The following is a 27,973-nucleotide window of genomic DNA, read 5'->3' as shown; positions in this document are numbered from 1 at the left end:
AAAAAAGATGAGAAGCAGAGTGAGTGTTTATGTCTTGTCTTCTTGAGTAATGACTAATTAACTGATTAACGATCTAATGTAAGCATGTATTTATTTTTGTGCGTGAATTGCAAGGAACTCATATACCTGGGAACTGTTTGAAAATACTAAAGGAAGGAACTGAGAAAGATGGTTCTGAGATTCGTGTCCTCTGCTCCTAGTCAGGGGTGGTGAGGGCTTGTGGTAGATGACGGACATTTTTGGTTAAAACGTTTTATACATTTGAGCCTCCATCATTTGCAAAAGAAAAATTGTTAGAGGAATGGGAATATCATTGCTGGTACAATTGAAATGCCCAACATTTTGCAAAATACAATTGCTTCGCCACAGTTCCATTGATAACACGTTTTTATAAGAATGATCATATCTCTAGATCCTAAGAGGTTCATTGCGTTTGGAAGCCAGTGATTGATTTTGGTCTACTAACCATGTGCCAAATATGCTGCTCCCTATCACAAAGAGGAAAGCTGGGGAAATGACCAATTCAGCACAGATTTCACAAACAACAGCAAACATTAGTTTAAATCGCCTATTGACGCACTTTGCAATATACTCGAGCAGACATTTCCGATAAGGAGTGTGGTATGAAAGTAGCCAGAAAGCACTCTGATGTATAGTCCCTTAACATGGAGCATCTTCCTGCACACTGGGATACATTCTCAGAGGTTTGATCTCCCCCTAATTAGATTAGCGGAACAAGGACTGTTCTGTGAATGACTGAATAATTGAACACTTCTCTTGTAATGCACAGAAAAAGACTTACCAACTTCACGATGGTGAGCTAAGCCTTTTTCATGCAATAGTCATTCGCAAACAGTTCTTTTGAGACAGTGAGGGGGAGATGGGGGGAGCACCTCGGGTCCAGGACGCGAAAGAGTGGGGTAAAAGGATTTCAAACACCCTAACAGATGTTTAAGGGCATTAAAAGACCCTCTTTACGAGCACATCGTTATGCTGCTAACTTAATGAGAATCGAGAAAAGAATCTGTTTTTCGCACACAGTTTGCCATTTCCCGGTATCCATCAAATCGCTTTGCCTGGTCAGGAGTGGTCACCTTTCATTTCGGCACCACAGGCGCGTGCAGCTGCAGAACAGGGGGACGTCGGCTGAGAAAAAAACAGGGCTTTAGATGTAAGCCGCTTAGACTGATGCGAAGAAAAAAGGGTAGCTTTCCAAAAGGAAAATGGTCAGCTAATGTGCCGTGTAAGTTGTGCACAGGTATGCTGCTTCAGAAAGGCAGTTAATTATTGAATAGCACAAGACGCTCCTACAGCCATATATTTATTAGTGTATTTATTTTATGCAGATCTATGTGCAGCTGTAAGCAGCTTTTAAAGTGCTTGTTGGCAATATTGTGCAAAATAGAACCTAGTGACTGCATAGTGGTGTCATTAGTTTACATATTGCTTGTATGGTACGCAAACTTGGATTTGTGTGCGCAAGGTATTTAAAATAACCTTTTACTTTATTCAATTGAAATGCAGCCATAGCATAGTTGCTAGAGGACAGAGAATGTAATGGCAGTCGTACGTAACACAGGCATTCACGACGAGGGAGCACAACACAGGATAAACGTTTGTTGTTATGCAATGGCACCACGTCGGACCGGCGGCCTCTGTCCGAGATCGGGTACGATCTCAAACTCTGCAAATTCGACTTGACACTGAGATCGCTGCTTAGCCGAAGTAGGTCACAAGCCCTAAAAAGCAAAGGCAGACGGGGCGAAAAGAGACCTTGGCACATCGGGCCGAAGGAAGAGGGCGGCAGGGCTCCCGCGGCCGTTGAGGAGAGTGATGTGACCGGACAGTGGCGCAGCCTGCCGCAGGGTCCTTGAAGCTCAGATGGCAGACGAGGCTCCGGCGTGGCTGGCTGAGTGCAGCGCAAGGTCTTCTGTCCGTGCGGTGAAATGTAGCCCTGATGAGGCCCGCGCCTCCCTCTCTGCCACTCCTAGCCTGGCATATCAGCATGCAAGAGAGGAGTCGGGCTAGAAGCTGAAGTAAATCAGAAGTGACAGGGCAGATGTAGGCTGGCGGTGAGAGGGGGGGGGGAATACGGCGGAACGAGGAAAGCGAGAGCAGCCTACCTCAACCTTACCAGCAGCAAAATGGCGGCCTCAAGCTTCCGAAATTTTTCGGATTCGGGGGCGTGTTTTGCTGTCCTGAGTGACGGACGACGTCACGAGCTAAAGAACAGCAAAACTTACGCCCCCGAATCCGAAAGAGACAGGGCTAAATTGGAGTGACGGCTCTCTCCTCCAATGACTGGCCTCCGTTTAGGAAGCCAGCCAATGGAGGAGAGACAAAAAGAGAGGCAGGATAAAGCAGCCACTCTAAGAAACAATAATTCTCCGGACTTCGGGCTTGGCCTACGGCCAAGCCTACGGTCCCTCGACCTAAAAAGGGACACTGGCGCAAAATGTAATGCATTCAACTCCATCATATTGATATTGCATTATTTCTAATTTGTTAAATAGACCATATGAGCTCGGAAGCCTTTTTGAGACTATGTATAAGCCCATTTGTGGCTGACGAAAGGAAATTATTTTTAATGGGTCCTTCTTTTGAAACAATCCTGTACGTGACTGTAAAACTTGTCATTTGGATTCAGTCTCACAATACCCAATCAGTGAGCCTTCAAGTATTATTGATGATGATGTTATCTGGCCTCTAAAACCATGAAAATATGCAATGACCTAGAACCCAGGTGAGGACGTTTATCAGTCTATTGGGAGATACTTTTTGAAATTAAAGGTATTTCAGCCTGTCAGAAACCTTTCTGGCAAATGATTTTTTTTTCATTCACTGTGTACCATTTGCTCATCCTTGCTGTGAAAAGGCTGAGAAGCCAATTTGTCTAGGCATGTATAAACACACTGCCTCATTTAGTTTTGTGTTGGCCAGTGACAAAAAGCTTAATCGACGGAGAAGCCTCCTAAATTGGCCCATCTGCAGCTGGCCTTCCACCCATAAGAACAAAAGCAGCTAACTCCAGCATTGAAAACAGGAAGAGTCAACCCTGACAATTAGAGCCTGTATAATGTTTTTGGAGACCCTGCCCAAAGGGCGAGGAAAGCAAGGCCGGAGAACGAGAAAAATCCATACAATGAACACTGCCAACCAAAGAACAACTCTGAAGAACCTTATTTCATATGCACAGTGCACATGACAGACTGTGGGGAAGGTTGTGTAAGGCATTCTTAGCAAGGATATGGGGAAACAAGTCTATCGCTCATGCTCAGAAAATAAGGAGAGGAGAAAGGGATCTAAATGGTTAAATCAAATGCATATCCGCCCTAACCCACCATCAACTCTTCCCATTACTACACTGTAAGGAGCAGCTCTTTAGTGCTGCCACTGCATTGTCTCCTCAGCCCTAAAGACAGTGAACTCTGCTCAATAGCTTTCTATCACTGTAGCTAAGCTGCTTCCTTTCCCCTAAGCCTGCATCATTCTATCTCATCTGGACTATGGCTGTGAGGACTGCAAGAGGAAGACACATGAGGCTGGTTGCAACAAATGTAAACGGGGAGTTGACAGTTTAAGTGATAATGTGTGGAGTGTATGTGTGTCTCAGCTTCTTTGTTCATGTGCTACAACGCATCTGTGTGTCCTGACAGGTTAGGGAATATATGCATGTGTGTGTCTGAGCATTTTGTGTCTGCGTGTGCAACACTGGATATGTGAATTAGTCTACACGGAAACCAATTCATATTAGTGGTATTCCTGACAAAATAATTATATGGCCAATTGTGCCATATTTTGGACACAATCAGATGTCAGCTTGATATTTTTTAACAAAATTTGCATTCGGTGCAAAAAATTTAAACTAGGCATTTGAGTCCAAAATGATGATTTTTTCTTTTTAATGACAAGCTACTCTTCAAGAACCTAAGTTTACGTAATCGGGTATTCAGTGACAAAAAAAGTAAATTTCCACAGAATAAGACATCGATGTCTGGTATCAAATACACACTGCTAATGCTGAAATTAGTTCAAGCGTTGTTTTGAGTTTCAAGACATTATTTTTCTATATCATACGTGCGAACCTGTAAGATCAGGGTAACCTAGCATGCCTGCTGAATAATCCTGTAAAATCTTGATTCTTTAGCTACAGTTCTATATGAGCTAATTAGATATGTTTAAGGGAAGGGACTGCTCTGCTGCAGAAGACTGGAGACACTGAGATCTATGTTATGTTATCCTTATGTTATGTTATGATTTATAATCATATATCACTTAGAGTATAACTGCAAGGGGATAGGATGGTAAAAAGTAAAAAGCAGTAAGTATACGTGAAAGAAGATGCATTATAAATTTTAAAATGACCACCTCAAATTACTAACCCACATTATTTAAACTGATATACATTTCATGTTCTACAGCCAACTTGTTAGGGAGGCTGTGCAAAAAGCAAATCACTAATTGGCTCTATGTTCTAGTGGGGAGTATAGAGCAACAACGGACTGTTGTGGAGTTTTGGAATCGGTCAGCATACCATGAGGTTTTACAATATTGTTTAAGAGTCCCTTTGAGAACCTGTAACAAAATGTCATGGAGAAAGGGACTGCTATATTGAGAGATACGATTCCAGATATACTAAGCACAATTCACACACTATTTTCACTGGGAGACATCCATTACAACGCGGTCTTTACACCGCAATACGTATACAACATGGTCATTACAACACATGCCGTTACGACTTGCACTGGATGGCGCTCTACAATAAGAAAAAGTATAATTTACTATTCCAGCACCTTCCTAACTGTTGCACACTCTGGAGTTGGAATAGTATAACATAATATTCCTTAGTCCAGCGCCTCCAGCGCAAGTCATTGTAACGACTTGAGTTGTAATGCCTGTGTTGTAAACGTATTACAGTGTAAAGACCGCGTTGTAACGTCATACATTCTTGTTCCCTCTATGCTCTCATAGACAACAGCTGATATGTAGCCTTACTCTACTTCCATCCATTGCTCTAGAAGTGCACCCCTTTGAGAATGTAATGTATCTATAGTTTATAAAAGGATCTTGCATATATCCCTCTTCTATGATGAGATGAATTTCACTTCAACAATGGTTCATTTGTTTTCCTGAACTGTTGGTGTATAGATTTTTGAAATAAAGCTATTTATTAATTGCTTATAAAAGCCATGGCCTTTTAGCCCAGGCTTTGAAAATTGTGGTGCGGAAATTATCATTTGGTTTCATTGTTTCGAAGTAATCCCTGAGGATTTGAGGGTGACCCAAAATCACTAGTCTTTGTGGAAGGTGGTTTGGTAACATAGGGGTCACTAGCTTTATTTGCTCATTTTGTATATTTCTGGGCTGGGATTATGCCCTACTCTTTCAAATTGAACTACCACCCTACAGGAACACACATTTTAATATTGTTTTCTGAATTAAAATTTTAATTTCAGTGACTCATTGAAATAATTACCTCTTCAGGACACAGCTCATGTGTGCAGCTCATAAAGTGAGTACAGATCAGCGGAAAAGAGATTGAATACCTCGACTGAGATGGCAGCTCCAAACACTGTTGAAACATTTTCTCAAACGCACGACTATAAAAGCTAAAAAAAAAAAAAAAGAAAACAACAACTTTTTTAGTTATCATGTTGAAGTTAACACGTAAAACTAAAGAAATGTCTCATTATGAAAAACACTAAAGGTAGCCTTCTCCACCAAATATACACCAATGGGATTATTATTCAAATAAATGAAATAATTGAATTTTTTTTTTCTGGGAGCAATGTGGTCCCTTACAAATCACTAACATGAGTGAGTACATATTTAAAACAGAGCAAAACCAATGTCCCAATGAAAGTCCAACAAACAAAACAAATGGATTGTGCATTTGGAATAGTCGGCATGTTCTTTATCACCGTCAACAAAAGCCATGAAATTCCCCAAGTGAACTCGAAAACTTGACCCACTAGCGAACAAAATGTTTTCCCAAACTTCCAAATTGCTCCAATGAGCATTACGTTTTCCATGTGATTTTTGGCATTGTCCCATTAGCCCGCAATTGTTTTATACATAATTTGAATGTGTCAGCAGTAAGAAATTGAATCTGAACCATTATACTGAAATGTCCTTTATTAGCACTGATACAGATCATCCAGCTAAGTCTTTAAATTTACAAAAAATAATTTCTCTGAGCTGTGCTGTGAAGGTTTCCCTTTGTATGCCTTGATAGTCTCAATGATCCTTACAGTTACCAAATTTGAGCCAGTCAATTTGACATGTCAATTTTCATTGAAGGAGTAAATAAAATTCTCCATGGGCCCAAAATCCACCATCCTCATTCGTACAATTCAAGCAATCACTCAGCAGCATGGTCGGCAACCCATAAGAATTTACAATTCCTCCACGAGCCTTGAATCTCTTGGCACATGGACAATTACATGAAGTCAAGTAGACTAATTTTCACTACATATGCCACAAATTTACTCTTGGGAGCAATTAAATTGAGGCTGAATTTAAAACTCAGAAGAGAGCCACATATATAATATAACTGCCTCATGGCCACAAGCCTAAAATCATTCCATACACAACTCCAATCTTAATCCCATACATTCTGAAATGTATCTGCAGGAAGGTGGCTGATCTGTGTTGAAAGAAAAGAAAGCCTGTAGATCCCTTGAGAAAGGGCGAAAGGAAAGAAATCTGAAAAAGCTCTACCACCCATTACAATTACTCATTCCATCAGTTTTACATTTTATAACTTATATGCTGTTAATTTTCTTATGTTGAGCCAGAAGCTAGGACTTTGTATAAGGAATTATAATACTCCATATATGATCAACCATCTGCCTAGCCCCCCTCGTAGCCCTAGAAAGAGGACATGTGTTGTGTACTTTATAGATGGAAATGCACCAAGTGAACTATGTGGACTGTAAGATATTTAGGGTTTCGGGCATCTTCCCTAACTGCTATGCCTGAGTCGGTTCATTAGTGCCTTTTTTAAGTGGACTGGGTTTATGACATTGTATTGCAGCAAAGGGCATGTCATTTGTATTTCAAAGTAAAACGGATATGCTTGCACATAACACAGTCAGTGAGTGATATGTACAATGAATTTGAGGGTATTGCATTGTTTCTGTAGGGCTTTGGAGCTATGGCGTTTGTGAGAAAGTTTGGTGTGGGAACATTTAAGGAATATGTTGTCATCTGTGTCATAAAATACTTACTGGGTATAAACTAGTTTATAAAAATATTTCTATATATTGTACATCGAACTGCCACGGTAACTGCCCCTTGCTTAGTTAAAACATATTACTTGGTATTCTGGATCGCATTTTTATTTTTAGGTTAAGAAGAAACCTCCACGTAAGGTTTGACTGTGACAAAGAACCCTTGTGTAGGTATATCTCCGTAAACAGGATATAATAATGCAATAGTGAATTTTTAATAATATATATACACAGCTTTATGTATCTAAGACCGTATTAAAAAATAACATTTGTAAATCACATACTTGTTGAATAATAAAACTAAGATTTAAGCATTTTCCGTCTTATCTCAAGTATTTTAGTCTGTCTGACCTTACAGCACAGTTTTGAGAGACCTGCTGTGAAGAACAGAAGAAAGAGCTTTGAAGTGTGCTACAGAGAGAACTATGCCTCAACTCAGATGTTGGTTCACCAAAGTACAGCTTTTGATTGGCCAAAAGCGGTCTGCTTCCACATAAAGCACACTTTGCTCCAAGCAGCTGTGACCATTTGTGTACCCAGCTGGGTGGGCATGCAGCAGTATGGTTGGCTAGAGGAGGCTCATTAATGCTCAAAGTAGCATGTTAAGCTACTGTGTTACAATGGGATGGAGCTTGACCTTTAGATTCAACATTCCACTGTGATGCTGTTAAACAATTATATTATTTGCTCTTCTCTGACAGTAGTACACATAGAAGAAGGGCAGTCACAAGGAACCTATTGCTGTATTTTAGCTCCACCAACCTCACTCTTCCCTTTCCCTTATTAACTTCAAAATGCAATTGTGTATATGATGTCTACCTAAGATGCGTAGTGCTATGCTACTCTACACATGTTTTAACAAAGTTTAACACGGTATTACATGAGTGAATGTTTGGCTTTTTAATTTCTGGAATGCCGTATTTTGTTTGCGGGTGCGAAATGTAACATCCTGCTTTGCCCGTAGCTGGAAGTGTAGAATGCTCTCCTTTTTATTTATTTTTAATAAACATTATTAAGTAAGCTTAAATGTGGCAAAAAGAAACATTTCTGTCCAGTATATTGGTTACGTTGCAGCAGACATAGGGCTCAACAAACTTCAGCAAACATTTTTGTGATTTGTCCACATGCCTAACCACCACAGCAATCCAACTACTATCATTCATTTACCGTCATTACTGCTGCTTTACCATGACCACAATAGCTACCTCAGCCAGTCTACCAGCTCATGGCACCACCCACATTACTACAGTTTCATTACTGCAATGCGCTATTTTTTTTATAATGCGCTACCTCCTCAGAAGACTACATGACCAGACCCACTACTGTAGTAGTTGCAGTTTCTAGCACCACTAAACCTTTCCCTGGCAATGTACCTCAACTTCAACACCACAAAGCCACATACCAGCACTTCACTACTAGTTCCCAAAGACACACTACCACCACCACTTCAGTAAAAAACCTTCAGGTGTTATAAGCACACCACTGAGGCTCACCTTATTGACTTACCACCCTTACCACACTGCAAAACTAAACTTCAACCCTGTTTAAACAACTCTGGCATCAGACCACCACTCCAGGCCAAACTATCATCCCACATCATGGCATTACAACCCTTACACTGAAAGTCCACACCACGCTACCACTCCGCACTATTACATTAGTAATCTGCGCTACACGGAAAACAATTTCAACGCTTCCATCTTCCAGTCCATGTGCTACTGCCCAACAGGAAACATACCTCACAGTAAAGTATCATTAAGATCAACTTTTTCGGTTGTTAACATCCCCACCTCTTGCTCCTTTGCACATCCATATCAATCCATCCATCCAACTATTCATCTGTTCAGTAATACATAAACCTTGCATTCATGTAAAAATCCATTCATTCACTTGCCCGCATTAATCCAGCAATCCACCTATCTTTCTTCAATATACACATCTATTTCACTTTCTTCACATTCACCATTCATTCATCATCCCATCCACCCACCGATCAGTACATTCGCCTTTAATCAGCGTATTTATTAAGCTTGTCAGTTATCCCTCTATCTATCAGTTTATTGGTACAACCAATGTCCCAATGTCCATCTATCCCTCGCTTCACTAATCTATCTTCCATACATTTATCTACAGAGGCACAAACACCACAAATGCTCTCTTTTGTGGTAGTGTGAGCGAGCAATCTGCCATATCAGAGGGTAGTGTTAAGCATTTATTGCACACACAAAAGCAGTAAACGAGACACACTCAAAGAAATCCAATACCAATATAAGAAAATAGCACATACTTTTTTTATATACATTTTGATACCAAGATTATCGGAATCGGGTAAAAACTTTTTGAGTTATGAATTTTTACAGTTTTGGACACTGAACCGGCAATGTTACCCGATGGACGAAAAACACGTATTGCATTCTTGGTTTGCACCAGCAGATCAATGGCCCCTCTAAAGGAGAGTTGGTGTTTAGCAAGGGGGTGCAGAAACCACAGCCCTGGCCAGAATGAGCCCAGTGTAGGGCTGCATTTGGATTTGCCCCTGACGGGCACCGAGTTTGTCCTACATCTTGTGGAAAATCTGTTCCACTGGAGTAATAGGATCAGATCGCAGTGGCGGTCTCGAAATCTTGGGAGCCAAGATGGATTTGAGTTCCGGTGAAGAATTGGTTGTGCTGAAGATGGAGCTGGTCAGCTGAGCACCGTAGTGGTTGGCTTTGGCTGAAGTTTCGGTGCCGAGCCAGAGGGCGGGGCATCTTTCGGTGCAGACCATGGCCTGATAGCAGTGGTGGCCCAGAAGTCTTATGTTCAGCCGGAGCTAAATGTTTCTAGGTGGCAGGACGGCGACTTCAGTACTCACAGTACACTGACCCTGTGGGAGGTCAGAGCCTTCGATGGAAATAGCCTCGTACTCGGCCGCAAAGACCTTGTGGAGTTTCTTCTCCAACTCCTGGTGTCCAAAGATATCGGGCATGTGGGTGACCTCTCTCCGGTGCACCTCCCTGTGACGTGCTCTCCAGTTTCGTAGAGTTTTCTTTTACCAAAATGATCTACAGGCCTCACAGTCCTATTTCCTAGGGTTGGGAGCCAAACACAGGTTGTAGACCTGGTGATGGTCAGCCCACGGGTACTAGGCATGGCACCTCTGACAGAAACGGAAAGGTATCCATTCTATTAGCATGCCATAAAGCCGAAGGGGATAGACAGATATTCCCGGAAAGTCTAGGCCAGAAGGACTGCTGTTCAAGCATGTCGATCAGACAGGCAATAGGTTTTCTGATTTCGAAATGCAAAGGTGGGAACGCGTTCATATACAATACCGGTAAGGATGAATCGCGAACTGAAAGGAGTTTGAAACAGTCTCACCATGGAGAGCAGGCACACACTTCTGAATCAGATGGCAAAAGAAAATAATCAAACTGTGGATTCGATGCCCATGTGCATTATCGCCAAGAGAAGGAGTCACTTTACGTCATGACTCAAAAGACTTCTCCAAACAAAAATAACTGGCACCCATCCAGATCCAACAATAGATGGCAGGAGTATGCAAAACATGTGTATCTACAGCCACACATGCCTCGCACACAAGGTTTCTCCACTGTCCCCTAGTCAGAATGTAATGCACCATATAAGTGAAAGTTTTATTTACTCAAACACAAACAGAGGGTAATCCTAAGAAACAAGAAACCCAATCGACGAAGCTCGCTCAATTTTCATCCCAGAGAATCAGGTCACAAAACCTTTAGGTGCCATCAAAAAACACTAAATATGTGGCATTCCTTTCAATATGTTATTTACAGAGCAAATAAAAGTGGGTTCCAATAAGACAAAAACAAAATGAAAAGCACAATGATCATTTTTTTTAAAATGTCTTACATACCAATATATAGAAAGATCGGATGTTTCAACTAGCATCTCTACCAGAGAATCCACCATTTTAGTGTGAAATATTATGGTGTTCATCATCTTTCCAAGTTCTCGATGGTCAGCCAAACTGAGTGAAGCTTTTGACACGCTTGTGTAGGCCTGTAAAGACACATATATTACAAAACGTGTTAAAGTATATAGATGCATACTCTTGTCCACCTCCATTTCAGTTGCCATTCCATGCACCATCTCTTAAACAGCCTTGTTCTCTTGTTCCTACTTTCACAGTGCTATATGTCTGGGGCCATATTTTATTTCCAAACGGTTGGTCCTCCATTTCTCTGCGAAGTCATTAATATGACAAACACTGTCCATTCTTTGTGGTGCCTTCGCCTACCTACCTTGCACTTACTAATCATCTTTTTTCCAGTTTATTCCACACAGTCTAGTCAACAAAGATAGTAAAACTTCAGTACTACAGGCTTTCCCTTTCCCGTCGTACCAAACTAGGAAGGAAGTGACAGCACTGCAGGACCAGCTCAGCAATTTCTCTACGCACAAAACACTATGGCAAATCAACCATATACACAAGATAGGAAACTATGACCAATTAGCTCATGTGCCTTAATATGGATATCATAAAACTGCACAAAGCCTTTAACCTTACAAATACTACATCTGACATTATCAACTTGAGCATTTCGTAGAATAAGCATTGTCAAAAACAAATGGTCTGGGTTCAATGTGCTAACACCTGCAACATTAGAGCAAGACACACAATTGGTAGGTGTCAGGGAGGGCTGTGATTGTAAAGTAGTCAACCATACTGTTCACTGCAAACACTCACATGGAGACAGAAGAATACACCTAAACAGCCAATAAGTGTTGGATGAAAGCTTCACTGGGATGAGCCAAATTATGATCGAAAATGCCTCAAACGTAGCGCTGAAATAGGCAGGCTGAAGAAATACAATGCTTGAAAGGGAGTATCTAAAGTCCACTTTAAGTATATTGAAAAAAAACCACACCTAGATGTTATTTAGTGGGTTAGTGTTTCAAAACTAGAGAAGAGTGAGTTATGGTATCAAATCTAAGGAAGATGAAATAAGCGTAAATTCTAATGATTTAAAAGTATGCAGAAACAAAGCAGTCAAATGAATTACATGGGCCACAATAAGAATTGCAGTTACATTCTGAGTGAATCCCAATGTAACACAAGGCCCAGTGTATTAGATCAAATAAAAGGAAAGGCAGGGATGGTACTGTCCTTTAATGCTGCAGTCTGTTGCTATCCCTTCATTGCAAAAGTCGTGCAGACAAATATTTATACAAAGCTTTCATCTTGTCTAGATCTGCCAAATGTCTATTAAAACCAGCCGTACTGTGTAAAGGCAGTCAATTCAGAATGGAAAGTGAAAGCATGTTTTTTCTCGCCCCAAGTTCGACCTTCAGCAGAAAGTTACACAACATGTACTAACATGCCATGCCCACTGCTGCGCATCCTGCCACCAAAGATATAGGTGAAAATATGGCATTCCAATCCCATTTTAGGGAAATTCATGCTTAACAATAAAAATCTACGCCCTCACTATTTTGTAGCATAAATTGACAAAAGGGTTGATTTATTATGCAAATAATTTTTAGCAACACAATAAAAATGTACAACTAAGTTGTTTTTGAAAACAAATTATAAAATATACCCAAACTAACATGAATTCTTACACCCCCCTAAAACGATGTCAAAATCTAGATTATGTTGAAAACTTTTTTGAGAAATGTCGTGTTCCTTATTAGTTTTACTACCCAATGTATCAATGAAACAGCCAAAGCAACTAGTAGATCCTGTCACGTACATACCATAGGGGGTTATAATGTGAACATACTGGTTAACATATGTCAAGACACTGTCAGAATTTAATGTACACAGCATTAGAAAGAATTTGTCACTGTACCACTGGCTTACCAGCGCACAATGTATAAAATTAATAAAAATGTGTTTAAAAAAAAATGTTGAAGTTTTTATATTTTTCTACCAGCAGTCAATAAAAAAAGAATTTACTGAGACATGGTTTTGCGAGTCTTCTCTTCCATCTCTATTGGCTGCCCTTCCGTCGACCTATTACTCTATCCGTGCTGACCGCCCTACCGGGAAAACGGGTGGAGGCGTTGCTCTGATTGCCCGCACTGATTTTCAGTTTCAGATTCTCCCCTCACCCCCCTTGGGAGGAGTTGACCACTTGGTGGTCCGCTCTACCTCTTTCTCCCCTCACCTAGTCGTTGTACTGGTCTACCGTCCACCTCAACCCACTCCGTCTTTTCTCCCCGCCTTTCAAGAACTACTTGGCACTCTGGCCGTTAACTATGCTTCAGTGTTGGCCCTTGGGGACTTCAACTACTGGCCCTCGGATCCCAAGGAATGCGTCTCATCCAAGGAATTTTCCGAAACCCTTCTCTCACTTAATTTCATTTCCCTAGTCCACACTCCAACCCATATTCACGGCCACATTTTAGACCAAGTTTGGTCTCTCAACTGTCCCCTTGCCTCACTCACCGTCTCTCCATGTACTTGGTCTGATCACTTTTTAATTTCCTTCTCTCTTAGCCTTTGTCCGACCAAGACACCCGCCCATACAAAAAACTCTTGGGCTCGCAACTGGGGTAAGGCTAACTTGCCGGCTCTAACTTCTTCACTTCTGGCATCCTCTCCCGCTCTGTCGGGCTTGGCGTCTGCAGCTCAAGCTAAGGCCATTGACCTCTGGCTTACGAATGGAAGCGATAGCCTGGCTCCCCTTCGGCGCACCTCGATTAGGCGCCCTAAAGACGCCAATCGGTGGTTCAGCAAAGAGCTGAAAGAGCAGAAATTAACGGTTCGACAGGCAGAACGCAGATGGAGGTTGGACTATTGTCCCATCTCCAAACCCCGCTATGCCCTTCTCTTAGGTTCTTACAAAAAAAATATCATAGCGACCAAGAAAGCTTACTTCTCGGCTAAAATTCTGGCGGCGGAGAATCAACCCAAGGAGATTTTCTCCATCACTCATGACCTGGCTTTTTCTGACAGGACCTCACTAAAGCCTCTTCCCTCTCAGAAACTCTGCGACTCGTTGAACTTCTATTTTATGGAAAAAATCGCGACAATCAAATCTAACATCCCCTCCCCTTCCCCCTTCTTCGTAGACCCCCAGCTACCCCCTGCCCTAGCCTCTCTCAATTCTCTTCCCCCTCTCACGGAGGAAACTTTTCTCTCTCTTCTCCCCAAAATTAAATCCGGTTCCCCATCAGATATCTGCCCTGCACACATCTTGCGGCAGGTCTATTCTGTTTGTACCCTGCCTCCTCTTAGGTTCCTCAATGATTCTTTGTCCCAGGGGGTTGTGACCCAGTCACTGAAAGCCGCCTCTATTGTCCCCATTTTGAAAAAACCAGGAGCCGATCCCTCTGCCTTGGCTAACTACCGCCCCATCTCCTTGCTACCCTTTTTAGGTAAGGTGCTGGAGCGACATGTCTCCTCAGCGCTCACCTCCTTTGTCGAGGAAAATGGGGTGTTGGCCCCTTGCCAAGCTGGGTTCCGACCTAAGCATTCGACCGAATCAGTGGTGGTGTCGGTGTTGGACACCCTCAGAGAAGGTATGGACATAGGTCAACCTCAGGCGCTGGTCCTCCTTGACTTGTCCGCCGCTTTTGACACGGTGGACCACTCCATCTTACTCTCCCGTGTCAGGGCGGCGGGCATTGGAGGCTCGGCCCTCATCTGGCTCTCATCCTTCCTGAGGGACCGGACCCAGGCGGTTCGTCTTGGGGAGTTTTCAGCTACCCCCTGCCAGGTCCAGTGCGGGGTACCCCAGGGCTCTTCTCTGTCTCCTTTATTATTTAATCTCTACATCTCTCCCCTTATTTTCGCTCTTCAGCAGCTGGAGGTCACGGTATATAACTATGCCGATGACCTCCAGCTCATCTTCAATCTGTCTTCTTCTTCTGATTCTATCTCTAATTTTCAATCTATTCTATCTTTCATCAGGGACTGGATGAACTTCAACCACCTGAAGCTCAATCCCGATAAGACGGAACTTGTGGTTACGGGTGGTTGCTCCAGTCCCTGGAACTCTCTATTTTGGCCCCCTTCCTTTGGCTCTCCCCCTACTCCAGTTTCCTCTGTCAAGACTTTAGGCATTAAGCTCAATGACAAACTTACTATTCACTCCCAGATAGGTTCGGTGGTTTCTTCTTGTTTCCTCACTCTCCGTACTATCCGTTCTATTTCTCGCTTCTTTTCTTTTCCTGCACTTAAACTGATTATGTCCGCACTGGTCCTGTCCCGCCTGGACTACGGGAACGTCCTGTTCAATGGCATCCCTCAGTACAGCTTGCATAAGCTACAACTGGTTCAGAACCAGGCGGCTCGCCTTGCCTTTGGTCTCCCCAAATTTCACCATACCTCTCCCCTTGTAAAGACCCTTCACTGGCTCCCTGTCCGGGAACGCGCCTTGTTTAAACTAGGCTGTATGGCTTTTCAGGCCAGGACTGGTCTGGCCCCCATCTTTATATCTTCAGCCATCAAAATCTACATTCCCGGCAGAGACCTCCGTTCTTCGGCCCAACATCTTTTAGTAGTTCCTCGTTACAGGAAAAAAAACAGGGCGGCTCTAAATTTTCTACCCTCGCCCCTGCGTTCTGGAATTCCCTTCCCCTCCATCTTAGATCCCTCACCCAGTATTCTATTTTCCGCAAATCCCTAAAAACTTTTCTGTTCACCCAGGCCTTTCTGTCTTAAACCCTCTGTCCCCTGCCTCAGTTTATGCCCCAGCGATTGATCCCGCCATTTAGGCTGTCTGCTATCTTAGCGCCAAGAAACCGCTCAGGTGTATGTCGCGCTTTACAAATATTTTAAACTTAAACTTTATGAAGTTATTTAATTCCAGCTCTCTCATGCCTCTCTCTCAAAACTCTTTTCTATTCTACTTCAGGCTTCCTATGCAGAGTCTTCAAACCTATTATCCATATGTGCACAACAATGCATTGGTAAATCACAATAACGATTATGAGTGAAGAAATTGTGCTCCAGTGAGTCATGGCCCCCTACAATGGAGGGTGATGATAAACATACATTTACATTTGCTGCTGATGTACCTATTTAATGACTGTATCATCTGCCACTCTGCCAAGCAGTGTTTCACACAATGTCTGTTTTTTTAAAAATTTGTTTTTTCTATTTAGCAGTGCAAATCACCATGATAAATGACTTGTATTAACAACATACATTACATCTGTCCTGTTTTCTGATTTTCGCCCCTTGCCCACCCCTCCCACCTCCCCGATGCTCAGACCCGACCTAGATACAAGATATCTACGATATACACAATACATTTCAGGTGAATATATAATCGGACAGCAAAATATTAACATGGTCATATAATAAATCAAAAACTCACACAGCTTTTATATCCAAATATAGTTCTAGACCTAAATGTTCTGTATTATTTACACTCTTGAGACGGCCCATTGGGTTGTAGGCGACTTTTGTTTATGATTATTGTTCCTGAATACTGCTAATAAAACAGATTTAATACTAAATGTTCTGTATTTGTATCCACTGTAAAATAGGATCCCATATTGCCATCCCCTTTTTGCGTTTACTAAAGCCTTTTCTTTTGTAGATGGCTACCTCCAAGCTGCAAGTGGCCAGCAATCTAGATCTCCATTGTTGAAAGGCTGGAGCATTTGCGTTGAGCCATGCGGACGCCACACATAATCTAAAAACCGCCATTGCAACATATATCAGGCCACGCATACCTTGTGGTCGTGGGGGATTAGCTATTCCAAGCATAATCTCCTCCATGGAGATTATTACCATTGTGTTAAGTAATTCTGACAAATAGTCTGAAATATCATCCACGACTTTCTTAAGTACCCGGCAAGAAGCAAACATATGTATACTATCTGCTTCAGTGGAAGCGCATCTCGGATATGTAGTTCCCTTACTGGTCCCCCATTTAGCAATTTTATTTGGCTTATAATACAAAAGGAAAAACGTCTTAAAATATTGAGCCTGTAATTTGGTGGACATTAAACTAGATTGATATAAAGTAAAAGAATGGTTAACGGCTTCAGCCGGGACTCCAAGTTTAGTCCGCCATGTACTCATATAGTTATCCAGATCATCTGGGAGACAGCAAATCAGTTGTTCATATATCGGCCCAATTTTGACATTCTTCTTTGTAATAATGTTTTCCATTAACTCAACTGTTTGAAATCTTTTCCCTCCCCCGCCTTTCTTCAAAAGATAATCGTGGATTTGCAGTATTTAAAAAAATCGTGTTGATCAAGATTATATTCCATTTGTATTTCCCCAAAAGATTTTATAGCCGATTTGAAATAAAAACAGCCTAGTTGTGTTACCCCTTTGTGTATCCATTTCTTCATGCACAAATCGTTGAAGATCTCGAGGAGATTACTATTCTCATAAACTGGAGTGTAGCATGATAGTCGTCCTAAACCGGCTAATTTCCGTATATAGTTTCACGCCTTGTAGATGCCTAATAGTGACTTGAATCTAATTTTTTTGAAATAATTATCATTGATATGGCGCCATAACTCGCCTCTCGATTCTTTACCTAAAATAAGCTCTTGTGGTGATGGGATCTCACCTACGTTATTTGCATCCGTATCAAGTAAGGTGGTACAGTATTTCAATATGGCTGCTCAATAATAAAATTTAAGATTAGGTAATGCCAATCCACCCCTATCCTTAGGTGAGGTAATTGCTCGGAATGCTCTTCGGGGTTTCTTGTATGCCCATAGGAAGCAAGAGAACATGTGGTCTATACCTTTGAACAGCTGCGATGGAAATTTTAAACAGATTGATCTGAAAAAATATAAAAATCTAGGTAGATAGAGCATTTTAATCAGATTAGACCTGCCCCAGATAGAAAGATGTAGATTATCAAGGCGAGTCATATCTTTTTTGGTACGCTGCATTAAAAGGACAATATTATCATTGACAAGATTCTCTATTTTGGCGGTTATACTCACGCCAAGGTATATTGCTTTTTCTACCAGCGATGGATCTATCATCGCTGTCTTGCTATTAAGAATGATCTGTGTTTTATTTTGATTTAATTTATACCCTGAGATCTGGCCAAACATATCGGCATCTTCTTCAATCAGACCAATTGCATTCACTGGGTCACTGGTGACTAACGCAATATCATCAGCATATGTTAGCGTTTTTGTAGCTTGATCTCATATTCGAATTGGTTGAATCTTTGGATTGTTTTCTAATCTTCGTATGTATATGTCGATATATATAGCAAATAAAAGGGGCGAACATGGACAGCCCTGTCTTGACCCTCTTTTAATTGGAAAAAATTCTGATATTAATACATTCACCATAACAGCAGCTGAGGGATCCTGATATAGATTTTGAACTGCTCTAATAAATGGTGCCCCAATCCCTACTTTGGCCATTGCTGCCCAGAGATAATTTCAGGAGACCCTATCAAAAGCCTTTTCGGCGTCTAACAGTATAAGGGCCATAGGATCTCCTGAAACCTCTGTCCAATCAAATAGTACGATGACCCTCTGTATGTGATCAGTGGTGTCCCTTTCAGGGATAAAACTATGCTGTCTAGTTGATACTATTTTGTCGATGTTAGGGGCTAATCGAATAGCTAATAGCTTAGAGTATATTTTTGAATCACATGTTATTAAAGTTATCGGAGGGTATGATCCCAGCTCGGTAGGGTCCTTATGTTTTTTAAGAAACACTATAATTTTAGCCTTAGCCCATGTTCTATGTGATTGACCCCCTTGGAATATATGTATGAATAATGCTAGTAATATCTCTTACTTGGATGGCGAATTTGATGTAGAATTCCGTTGGGATCCCGTCTAAACCTGCTGCTTTACCAGCTGCCAGGCTATTTAGTGCGAGAACAATTTCTTTCCAATTTGGGATAGCATCCATGAGATCTGCCTTGTCACTCCCTAATCTAGTGTAGTTATTTTGATTAATATACTCATTAATGGAGTCTTGTGAGATGTTAATATAATTATACAGCATCTGATAGTATTTTTGGAATGATGTTTTGGTTGCCTCTGAATCTGTTTTTATCCCAACTTCTGGATCCCGAATAGACGTTATACAGTTGGCGGTGCTTTCCTCACGAGTCCGAACCGCCAGCTGATGTCCGACTTGTTCATTGAGCTCATAAACCTTTTCCTTATACGAAGTTGCCCTATCAATAGCTTTTTCTATTAGAATATTTATAATATAATGTTTAGCAATGGTTATATTACTCAGGTCTTCTTCCGGTGCTCTACCTTCTGTGATAGATGTTATTAAACTTTCTTCTGCCTTGATTACATTGTTTTGAAGGACCTTCATCTCTTCTTTTGCTTTTTGATTAGCATTGAAAGAAAAACGCAGTGTCTCACCTCTAATACCTGCTTTTAGTGCGTCCCAAACTATCTCGATAGACGCGCTCCCTATGTTCTCTTCTAGGAATCTGGGAATCCATTGTCGCATGGAGTCACAATACTGCTCATTAGTTAATAGTGCCCTTTCAAATGTCCAAAATTTCATAATACCTTTGGAAGAATTAAGTTCAAGGGTTAACAGAAGACGGTTATGGTCGGAGAGTACCCGGGGTAGTTTGTCAGTACTACACTTAGCTTTTAACGTGTTGGATACCAAAAAGTCATCTACTCTTACATGACAGATATGTCTGTAATGCAAAGTCTCTCTGTCTCTATTTTCGTCATGATTAGTTCTGTTTTTTCCCTTCACTGTCTCTCCTTTCTCCTGTGTCTAACTGTACCTCATTCCTCTCAACTCTTTATCTTCTGTTTCACCATGACGCTCTAGAGATATAGCCTCATGTTTGGCCTTTCAAGTACTGCCCTCATGCCTTCCTCACTAGTATTCTTCACCTAGTCATCACTCTCCTGTTGGCCTCCCTGATCAATGCTGCACTGTATTGCCATTCTCACCTTTCCCCTCTCGTTTTTCTAACACTAGTCTTCTCCAGCATGCTCACTTTCTCTCCTCTACCTCTCCAGCAACTCTCTCATTTCAATACTATTTTATTTTATTTATTTATTTCAATTTATATAGCGCATTATCACCCCAGGGTCTCTAAGCGCTTATACAAAGAGAAACCAACACTACCGAAAACAGATGTCTAACTTATAACACTCCCCATGCTTCCCGGAAAAGTATTGTTTTTAACAATCGTAGGAATTGCAATAGGTTAGGCTCCTTACGGAGGTTGGTTGGTAATTTGTTCCATGCTGCAGGGAGCAAAGTGGAAAAAGCACGCCCGCCCAAGGTGGACAGGCGGAATCGTGGATTAACCAAAAGAGTGGCTTCAGAGGACCGCAGCATATAACATCTTCTCATCATTTCACTCTATTATGCAAACACACTATGACTAAATCTGCTTATTAACGCTCCCTCTCAAGCCATCCTTTTAACTCTAACTTTTCATCTCCTGGTCCAATAATTTACCTCCCTTTTTCCCTTTACATCTCTTGCTTGTCCATTCCTTTTTCGCGCCATCCTCTCTTCTAAATAGTAGGTACCCATCCCGAACACTCCAGTCTCATGCTTACCCTCTAATAGGGTGGTATATGCACTGTTAATTTCGAACCCTAATGAGTGGTTCATAAAAGGGTGAGTGGTCATCACAGAGACATCATAAAGCTATCTAGACCTCAGGTCTGAGCAAGAAATACTCTAATGGAAAGTTCAAGTTAACATCTGAAATTTGGCAGGATGAAAGCTAATGCCCCAATGAACCCCACATTTTGCTACAGTATCTATGTTCTCGACAAGGGCATTGCAATAGAAAAACAAATATAACAATGTAGTAAATGTTTGGTTTGCACCTGACTTTCTTTTATTGTGTATTTGAATTGATTTCTCCTCAACTTATTGCCCAACCTAATTTAACTGCAATTGTAGAAGTATTTCTGGGCATGGGACGTTGATACAATACGGACGCATTTCTGGCAACGTTTGGTGAAGATTAAACTGCAGAAATGTTGATAGCAAGCTTTAAATCCTACATATGTTAAACACCAGCAGGTTAATCCATTTTTGTTTTAGGTCTTGTCTGAGACAGCGCATGAGCGGTCGCTTGCAAATATCTTTTGTTACTTCATAAAAAATTCGCGCTTTGTGCATGCCCATGCCATACCATTGGTTGGCTTCACTGCCACACTTTTCTTATTCCCTTCCTTTCATTAGCAAGTGTGTGTGAGTGTGTATTGGGTTTCAGTTTGTCTATGTGTGTTTGTTTCCTCCCTGGATCAAGGACGAAGTACTGATTGATTTCTTGAATACGATCCTTCCACCCTGCTTGTGCTCGGATTGTGCTCCTTTTGGTTGTTTTGAATGCAAGATGGGATCATTTTGTTTCGTTTTGCTTGCAAGACAATTTGATTACTGGTTGGTACCCTTACCTCCCTTTATCTACCACCCCAACCCTATATTTACCCATCCCTCCCTTTACCTCTACCCACCTGTGAGAAAGTGCCTCTTTTGACATGACTAGCCCCCACTTTTTTGCCTGGTATTTGATGTGGTTTCGATTGGAGTGCATGGGGTACCTGCCAACCAACCAGTGCTTCTTCCTTAAAACTATTCCACAATTTGCCCTACAGGACCCCCCGTAAGTACCTAGGACACTGGGACTTAAGAGGGTCCCCTAGGGACCCATCACCTAGGCCATGCAGACTGCCACTGCAGCATGCATGGCCTGGTGCAGACAAAACGACAAAGTCGACTTGGCACACTGCCTGTGTGCCATGCCAACTTGCACTGCATAAGGTACAGGTAAGTCACCCCACAAACAGGTCTTCCAGCCCTAGGGCAGGGTGCATTATCCCACAGGTATGGGCATATATGCAAGAGCAGATATACTCCTAAAATATTTAAGTCCATTCTTAAAAGCTACAGAGAGTACACAGGCTAGAAACCCTACAACTCAAGTTCTACAGTACCATGATGGCTTCTCTGAAACAAGGAGTGTTTAATACCAAGCTACTACTCTCAATAAACCCACACTTATGCCAGTGTGATAACTGATCTATGTACTCAGAGGTGCCCCCTGAAAACCTAACAACCCTGGTGTGGTCACAGACTAGCTGTAGGCAGCCTGTCACAATCAGACATGTTTCTGGACCCCTGGGTCAAGAGCCTCTGCTCTCTGGGACCAGAAACAATGAACATCCTGGGCAGAGGTGTCCTCCCCCAGGATGGGCACAGTGCTCGAGAGGGAAGCTTTAAAGGCTTGCCGCCTTTCTGATGCGACCCTCAGCCTCTGCTGCTAGCAGCAGATGGCAGCCCCCGGTTTACAACCGCACTTTGGGCGGGAAAACCTAGGGAGATTACCTTGTGCACACCTCTGCCAATCCACTCCTAAGGTGGGGGAGGGAAGGTGAAGCACATCTTTGAGTCCCCACCATCTTGAAGCTGGGGAGACTCCTCCAATCAGAGCTAGGACTACGCCCCCTCTCATAGGAGGGTGGCAAAATTGAGGGTGTAGTCATCCCATGTAAGGTGCCCATTGGCCCTACCTAACACTTCCTAAAACATGCCCCTAAAATTAGTATTTAGGTAGCTCCCCCAGGCCCTGAAACTAGTTCCTGCCGACCTAAGGAGGACGAAGCAAACGCTGTGCAGAGAAGCCTGAAGACACCTACTGACTTGGCCGCAGCCCTACCAGCCTGTCTCCAGCTTCAAAATCCCTGCAAAAGAAGACTACACTTGTCCTGCAGCCAGGAACTTCTAGAACCCGAGGAAGACTGCCTGCCCTACGATAAACACCAGAGACTCCAGAGGACAGAAGATCTGCCCCCTAGAAAATTACACAAAGGACTCTGGTGCCCTCTGGATCCGCAAGTCTTGCCCACTCTGCATCGGACGACTCTGGCCCGCGTCCAGGTGCACTCTGATCCAGTACAGGTTCCACAACGATACAGACCCCAAGTCCAGCATTGGCTGACCCCCTCCTGGACTCCAAGGCAACGCCTGCAGATCGAATCCAGAGGCTACTCTGACCGCGATCGGACCTGGTACGAAGAATCCAACGTCAAAGGACACCCCTGCACCCAAAGCCTCTGGGCCTTTGTGAGCTGAACTGACGTTGCCCCTACGATCTTCAACACCCCAAATTACCTCTGTTGTCACTGGTCTTCCTCCTGCAGCCTCTGGTACAACGCCTGCAGCACATTTGTCCAACTGAGTTTCTCCATTAAAAAGCATTGGGCGCCTTATGCTGTATTTGCACCCTGCGACCAGCTGCCCCTGTGCTGCTGGTGGTGTATGTTTGGTGCTGTCTTGTAGCCCCCCCTGTGCTTGCTCTAACCTCCAAAGCTTGGCTCCTGCAACCAATCTATTTACCTGCAAGCAGTGTGGCTTCGAGCAGGCCCAGTCTCAACTGAAATGCCTAGGACCGATCTCTGAATTTTACCTCCGAACCAGCCCACCCCTGTGCTGCTGGAGGTGCAGACTTTGTGCTTACCTGGCCCTTGCCCTCTTCAAATTTTTTAAACCCCTGAAGACTGGAACTGGAAATCGGGTACTTACCCATTAAACCGTATTGTTGTATTCCTCCATAGGATAACATTGAACAGTTTGAAAATTGTATAAAGTGTCGACGTTTGGAAGACCAAAGTATTTCCCCTGAAAAACATACTTACCTGTCTGCCAAGATCTTGGTCTTAAAATAAAACTTAAACAGGTTATTTTTTTATCAAATTGGTGTTGATCTCCTTTTCAGTTGTGTGTCAGTTATTGGTCAGTGTGTGTGCAATAAATGTCTTACACTCCTCTGTGTTAGGCCTAAGGCTGCTCACCGACACTACCATTAACAGAACACTTTAGGTTTACATTGAGCCCTGTACTCTTCTGGGGAATCTCTGGACTCTGTGCACGGTGTAATCACCTAGTGGTATACCATATACAGACCCAGCTTCCCACATCACGACTGAAAAATAAATCACCAGTACATCCCTTTACTTCTACCTTCCCCAAACCCTAAAATCGCCCTTACATCCTTTTACTGTTACCCACCCTTAAACCCTAAAATCACCCTTACCTCCTTTTCCTCTACCCACCACTGAACCCCAATATCACCATTACCTCCCTTTAACTTTACCCACCTCGGAACCCTAAAATGATCCTTACCTCCCTTACCCTCTAAACATCCTTAAAACCCTGAAACCACTTTTTGTAAATAGCACAAAAAGTAGGTTATTTAAAAAAACACAATACCTGCATGGTAAAGGTACCAATACTTACCCACTTGGTAAAAGCAGTTTCCCTTCTGGCAGGCCACACGGTCTGTGTTTTTTTATACCCTTCGGTATGTTTGGGGGGCACCTTTGCTACAGCTTACCCTCCCCATCCCTCACCCACTCTGTATACTTTTAATTGGAGATAGTATATGCGCTGTCACTTGCAAGACATTTTGTTATCTTACAGGGGGCTTAAAACCTGCCCATTGCTTACTATCAGTTGGCTTCATTGTCATTCCCATTTCCTTGCTTCTCTTTGCTCAGCAAGTGAAGCTTGACTTCCTCTTCATGTGTTTGTCCCTACACTGGAGCATGGCCCCAAAGCACTGCTTTCCTTTCCCAGTGTTCTTAAACCGCTCGCTGCTTATAGAGACAGTATTCTTTTTCCTTTTACTTCCACCTTCTGCCTCCTCCCACTTCTGCGTTATTGGGTGCCCACCACCACCCGTCTTCTGTGTTTTTGGTTCTTCAGCCTGCACCTACCCTGTTGTTGCTTGCCACGTCCGCCCCCAGCCTTTCCTACCTCCCCCTTCATTGCTTGCCCCCTCCAGTCCAGCCAAAAATAAAAAGCACCCGAAAGGCACACCAACTGACTTCAAAATGGTATGAAGATGCGGACGGTGGTGCACTCCCTGCTCTGTTTGGCCTCTGTGGTGTAGCCTTCAAGCAAGGCCAACACACAAAGCTTCAGCGGGGGTGGTTGGGAGATAACTTAAAAAGTGAGCTTTAAAGTATTTGTGAGTTTAAGAAATCAAAGCAATGCCATGATCTTCACGCTTTTGAAAACATCAGACAGCTTTAAGTAGATTGTAGCCCAAGCAGGTTTATAGATGGCGATAATCATTTAATTTTGTTATTAGTGCTCATTTGTGTTTTGCTCAGTGCCTTCAGCCTTTGGCCCACATTTCTTGCTCTAAATAAAAAAAAAAGATTGAAGCGTAAATGTGTATTTTTTATTTCTTGTTGGTTTACATTTGCTTAAAGGTGTTGTCATTTGTTCCTGAATTTCTTTTTGGGTGAAGATTGAAAAATCCCCTAATGAGAAAATGGATCATTGCGCCTCGTTGTCAGTGCTGGCCATGTGATAGCACTTTTGTTCCTTTCCTTCAGCCATGCTCCACGGCACTGACATAGCAAATAGATCTCGCATGTGAAATACCTTTTGACTCTGCTTGCCAATGCTTGTTACAATATCTGAATACCCCCTTTCTCTATTAAACAACCATGTGTGTGCACGGACTGACGCTTTACAAATAAATTATCCTGCATCTGAGATAGTTGATTTGGCCTAGGCGCAATCCCATTGTTATACAGTGTGTTTTATATAGCGTTCAGAACTAACATCTGGACGTTTGAGAGTATTACTTATACAAGGAAAGGCAATAGGATGACAAAAAGTCTTCTGTTAAGGACCCTTCTAGTCTGTACTTTCTGTTCTCTGCAACCCCACTAATCTTCATTTCCAGTTTATTTTGCACACTCTGATCTCTATGAGCAGTAACATTTCAGTATTACAGCCATTTCCTTAGTACCGAACTACGAAGGAAGTGACTGCACTACATTTTCGGCCTATAACGATTGGTGGAATGGAAAAGATAGGCTTTTAGGAGTTCTTATTACCTAAAGTAAAACCAGTTTGAAGTGTAGAACTCCAGAGTGTGGAGACTCAAAGTACAAGTACCTTCTCCTAAATGATTTCAGCTGACTGATGGCTAGGAAGAAATAAGAGAACAGCAAAGACATTTGCACTGTAGGCAAACAGGGTAGAGAATGAGGTCGCAGGCAGCATAGCAATCAGGATTTAGGTCAGCGAGATAAAAGTCAACAAGATATATATAGTCAGTGTGCAATGAATTAATACCTTAATGGACAGTCCCCATTTGTCTTTGTATCACTACTGATGTACCCAGACATGGGCTCGGTATTAGTTTCAGATTTCCTTGGACTTTTTCCCGTTATGCTGGTCTTCCCATAAATGACCAATGAAAAGACTTCCACCAGTGGTGTATTCAGCTACTCAGCATTATTTTTAGAAAGAGATGTTCTCAACTCCTTATTGACATTAATACTTCTTGCATCACATACACCACATAGCATGCCAGCGGTGGACAAATCTTCAAGGCAGCATTCCATCGGAAAAGGGGGCATGTTTTAGCAACTCGTGGAAACATGGAGCCTTCAGAGCAGGCACCGCAAAACTGGATTCAGCAAGCATAGATAATACAATATTAGCTTGTAGATGGATGTATGACTGTTTTAGAGACTAAGGAAAAGAATGGAAATGCTTAGCATCCACAAGGGCTTTTCTATGTGAATGATGAACAGAAAACTGCTAAACAGATGATGAGCCCCAGCAATAAAGAGCAGGCAAGTGATCTGCTGCACTAAGTACGTTTCCAGAGGTTATGCACTGGGGGCATGGCTTTGAAGCTGATGGCCTCTTAGTGAGGAGACTCCACGCTGATGAGGCTGAATTACTTTCAGGATACAGTTACTAAGGATACGTTCTGTTGCCAAATGACACAGCAACATTTCGGCATACCCGAGGAATGAAGCAAGGCCTTTTTTCTTTCCGCTGTGAGTTGCTTTTCGGTTATTGTTTTAATTCCGTACCCACTTCAGCTTTACCTAAGCATGGTGGCGCCCAGTTTTCCTATCACACTGTTCCTTCGCAGGGCAACATGGAGCTACATAGCAACCTCTGGCAAGGTATTTATGCATCTTCTGAACCACACATGCAGGCTACAAAGCCGCAATTAATTGTTTTACCAATTTTTAAGACACTGGTTCTTTTTTTAATGCAGCATTCTTAGGGATAGGAAGCTTGCTCTGCGCCAATTGGAGCGTAAATGGAGGCTTCACTATTGCCCCCTTGTTTTTGAATGCCCTATATGAGTAAAAAGAGGCTATTGTGAAGGCTAAAGCTGCATATTTTTCTGCAAAAATTCTTAGCTCCAGCTGCAAATCAAAAACTATCTTCTCCATTGTGGATGAACTGGTCAAACCTGACCGCGTTACCATCAGATCCCCGCCTTCTCGATCCCTTTGCGACTCCCTTAACAGCTATTTTATTGAAAAAATCATAAACATCAAAACCGGTATCCCAACCACTGCTACCATTTCACACTCCACTATGGACCCCCCTAATCCGGCTCATTATCTCACGTTTCCTACACTCACGGAAGACATTTTTTTTTCTCTCTTAGGGAAAGTTAAGTCGGGTTCCCCTCAGCATAGTTGCCCCTCCCACATCAGTCGCGAAATCTACCGTAACATCCCCATACCCCCCCTCTCCTTGTTAAACAACTCCCTTTCCTCAGGGATAGTTCCCCTCCCATTCAAAACAGCGGTGGTCTCGCCCATCCTGAAAAAACCTGGAGCTGACCCAGCTGTTCTCTCAAACTTCCGCCCAATCTCCCTTCTCCCCTATCTGGGAAACGTTTTGGAAGCTTATGTGGTTAACTGCCTGAGTGCTTTTATTGAATCTACCCACTTCCTTGACCCCCATCAGGCCGGCTTTAGGCCTCAGCACTCCACTGAATCGATCGCCTTGGCCATTCATGAGGAGCTAAGAAAGG

The 27,973-nt window shown here is 42.6% G+C and overlaps 1 protein-coding gene across 1 annotated transcript in view; it reads right to left on the bottom strand.

Annotated features, from left to right (window-relative positions):
• NCKAP1 (NCK associated protein 1) overlaps positions 1–27,973 on the bottom strand; it is a 577,107-nt gene that overhangs the window by 222,842 nt on the left and 326,292 nt on the right. Inside the window, exons 16-17 of the mRNA XM_078680487.1 lie at positions 11,110–11,255; positions 5,480–5,612 (exon numbers count right to left, since the gene is read on the bottom strand). Of these exons, the coding sequence (XP_078536613.1) occupies positions 5,480–5,612; positions 11,110–11,255 (279 nt within the window). The remainder of the gene's footprint in view (positions 1–5,479; positions 5,613–11,109; positions 11,256–27,973) is intronic.

This window comes from Lissotriton helveticus, chromosome 3_1 (assembly GCF_964261635.1).
Source record: "Lissotriton helveticus chromosome 3_1, aLisHel1.1, whole genome shotgun sequence".
In the NCBI taxonomy this organism is placed as follows: Eukaryota; Metazoa; Chordata; class Amphibia; order Caudata; family Salamandridae; genus Lissotriton; species Lissotriton helveticus.
This window is presented reverse-complemented; position numbering and strand designations above follow the sequence as displayed.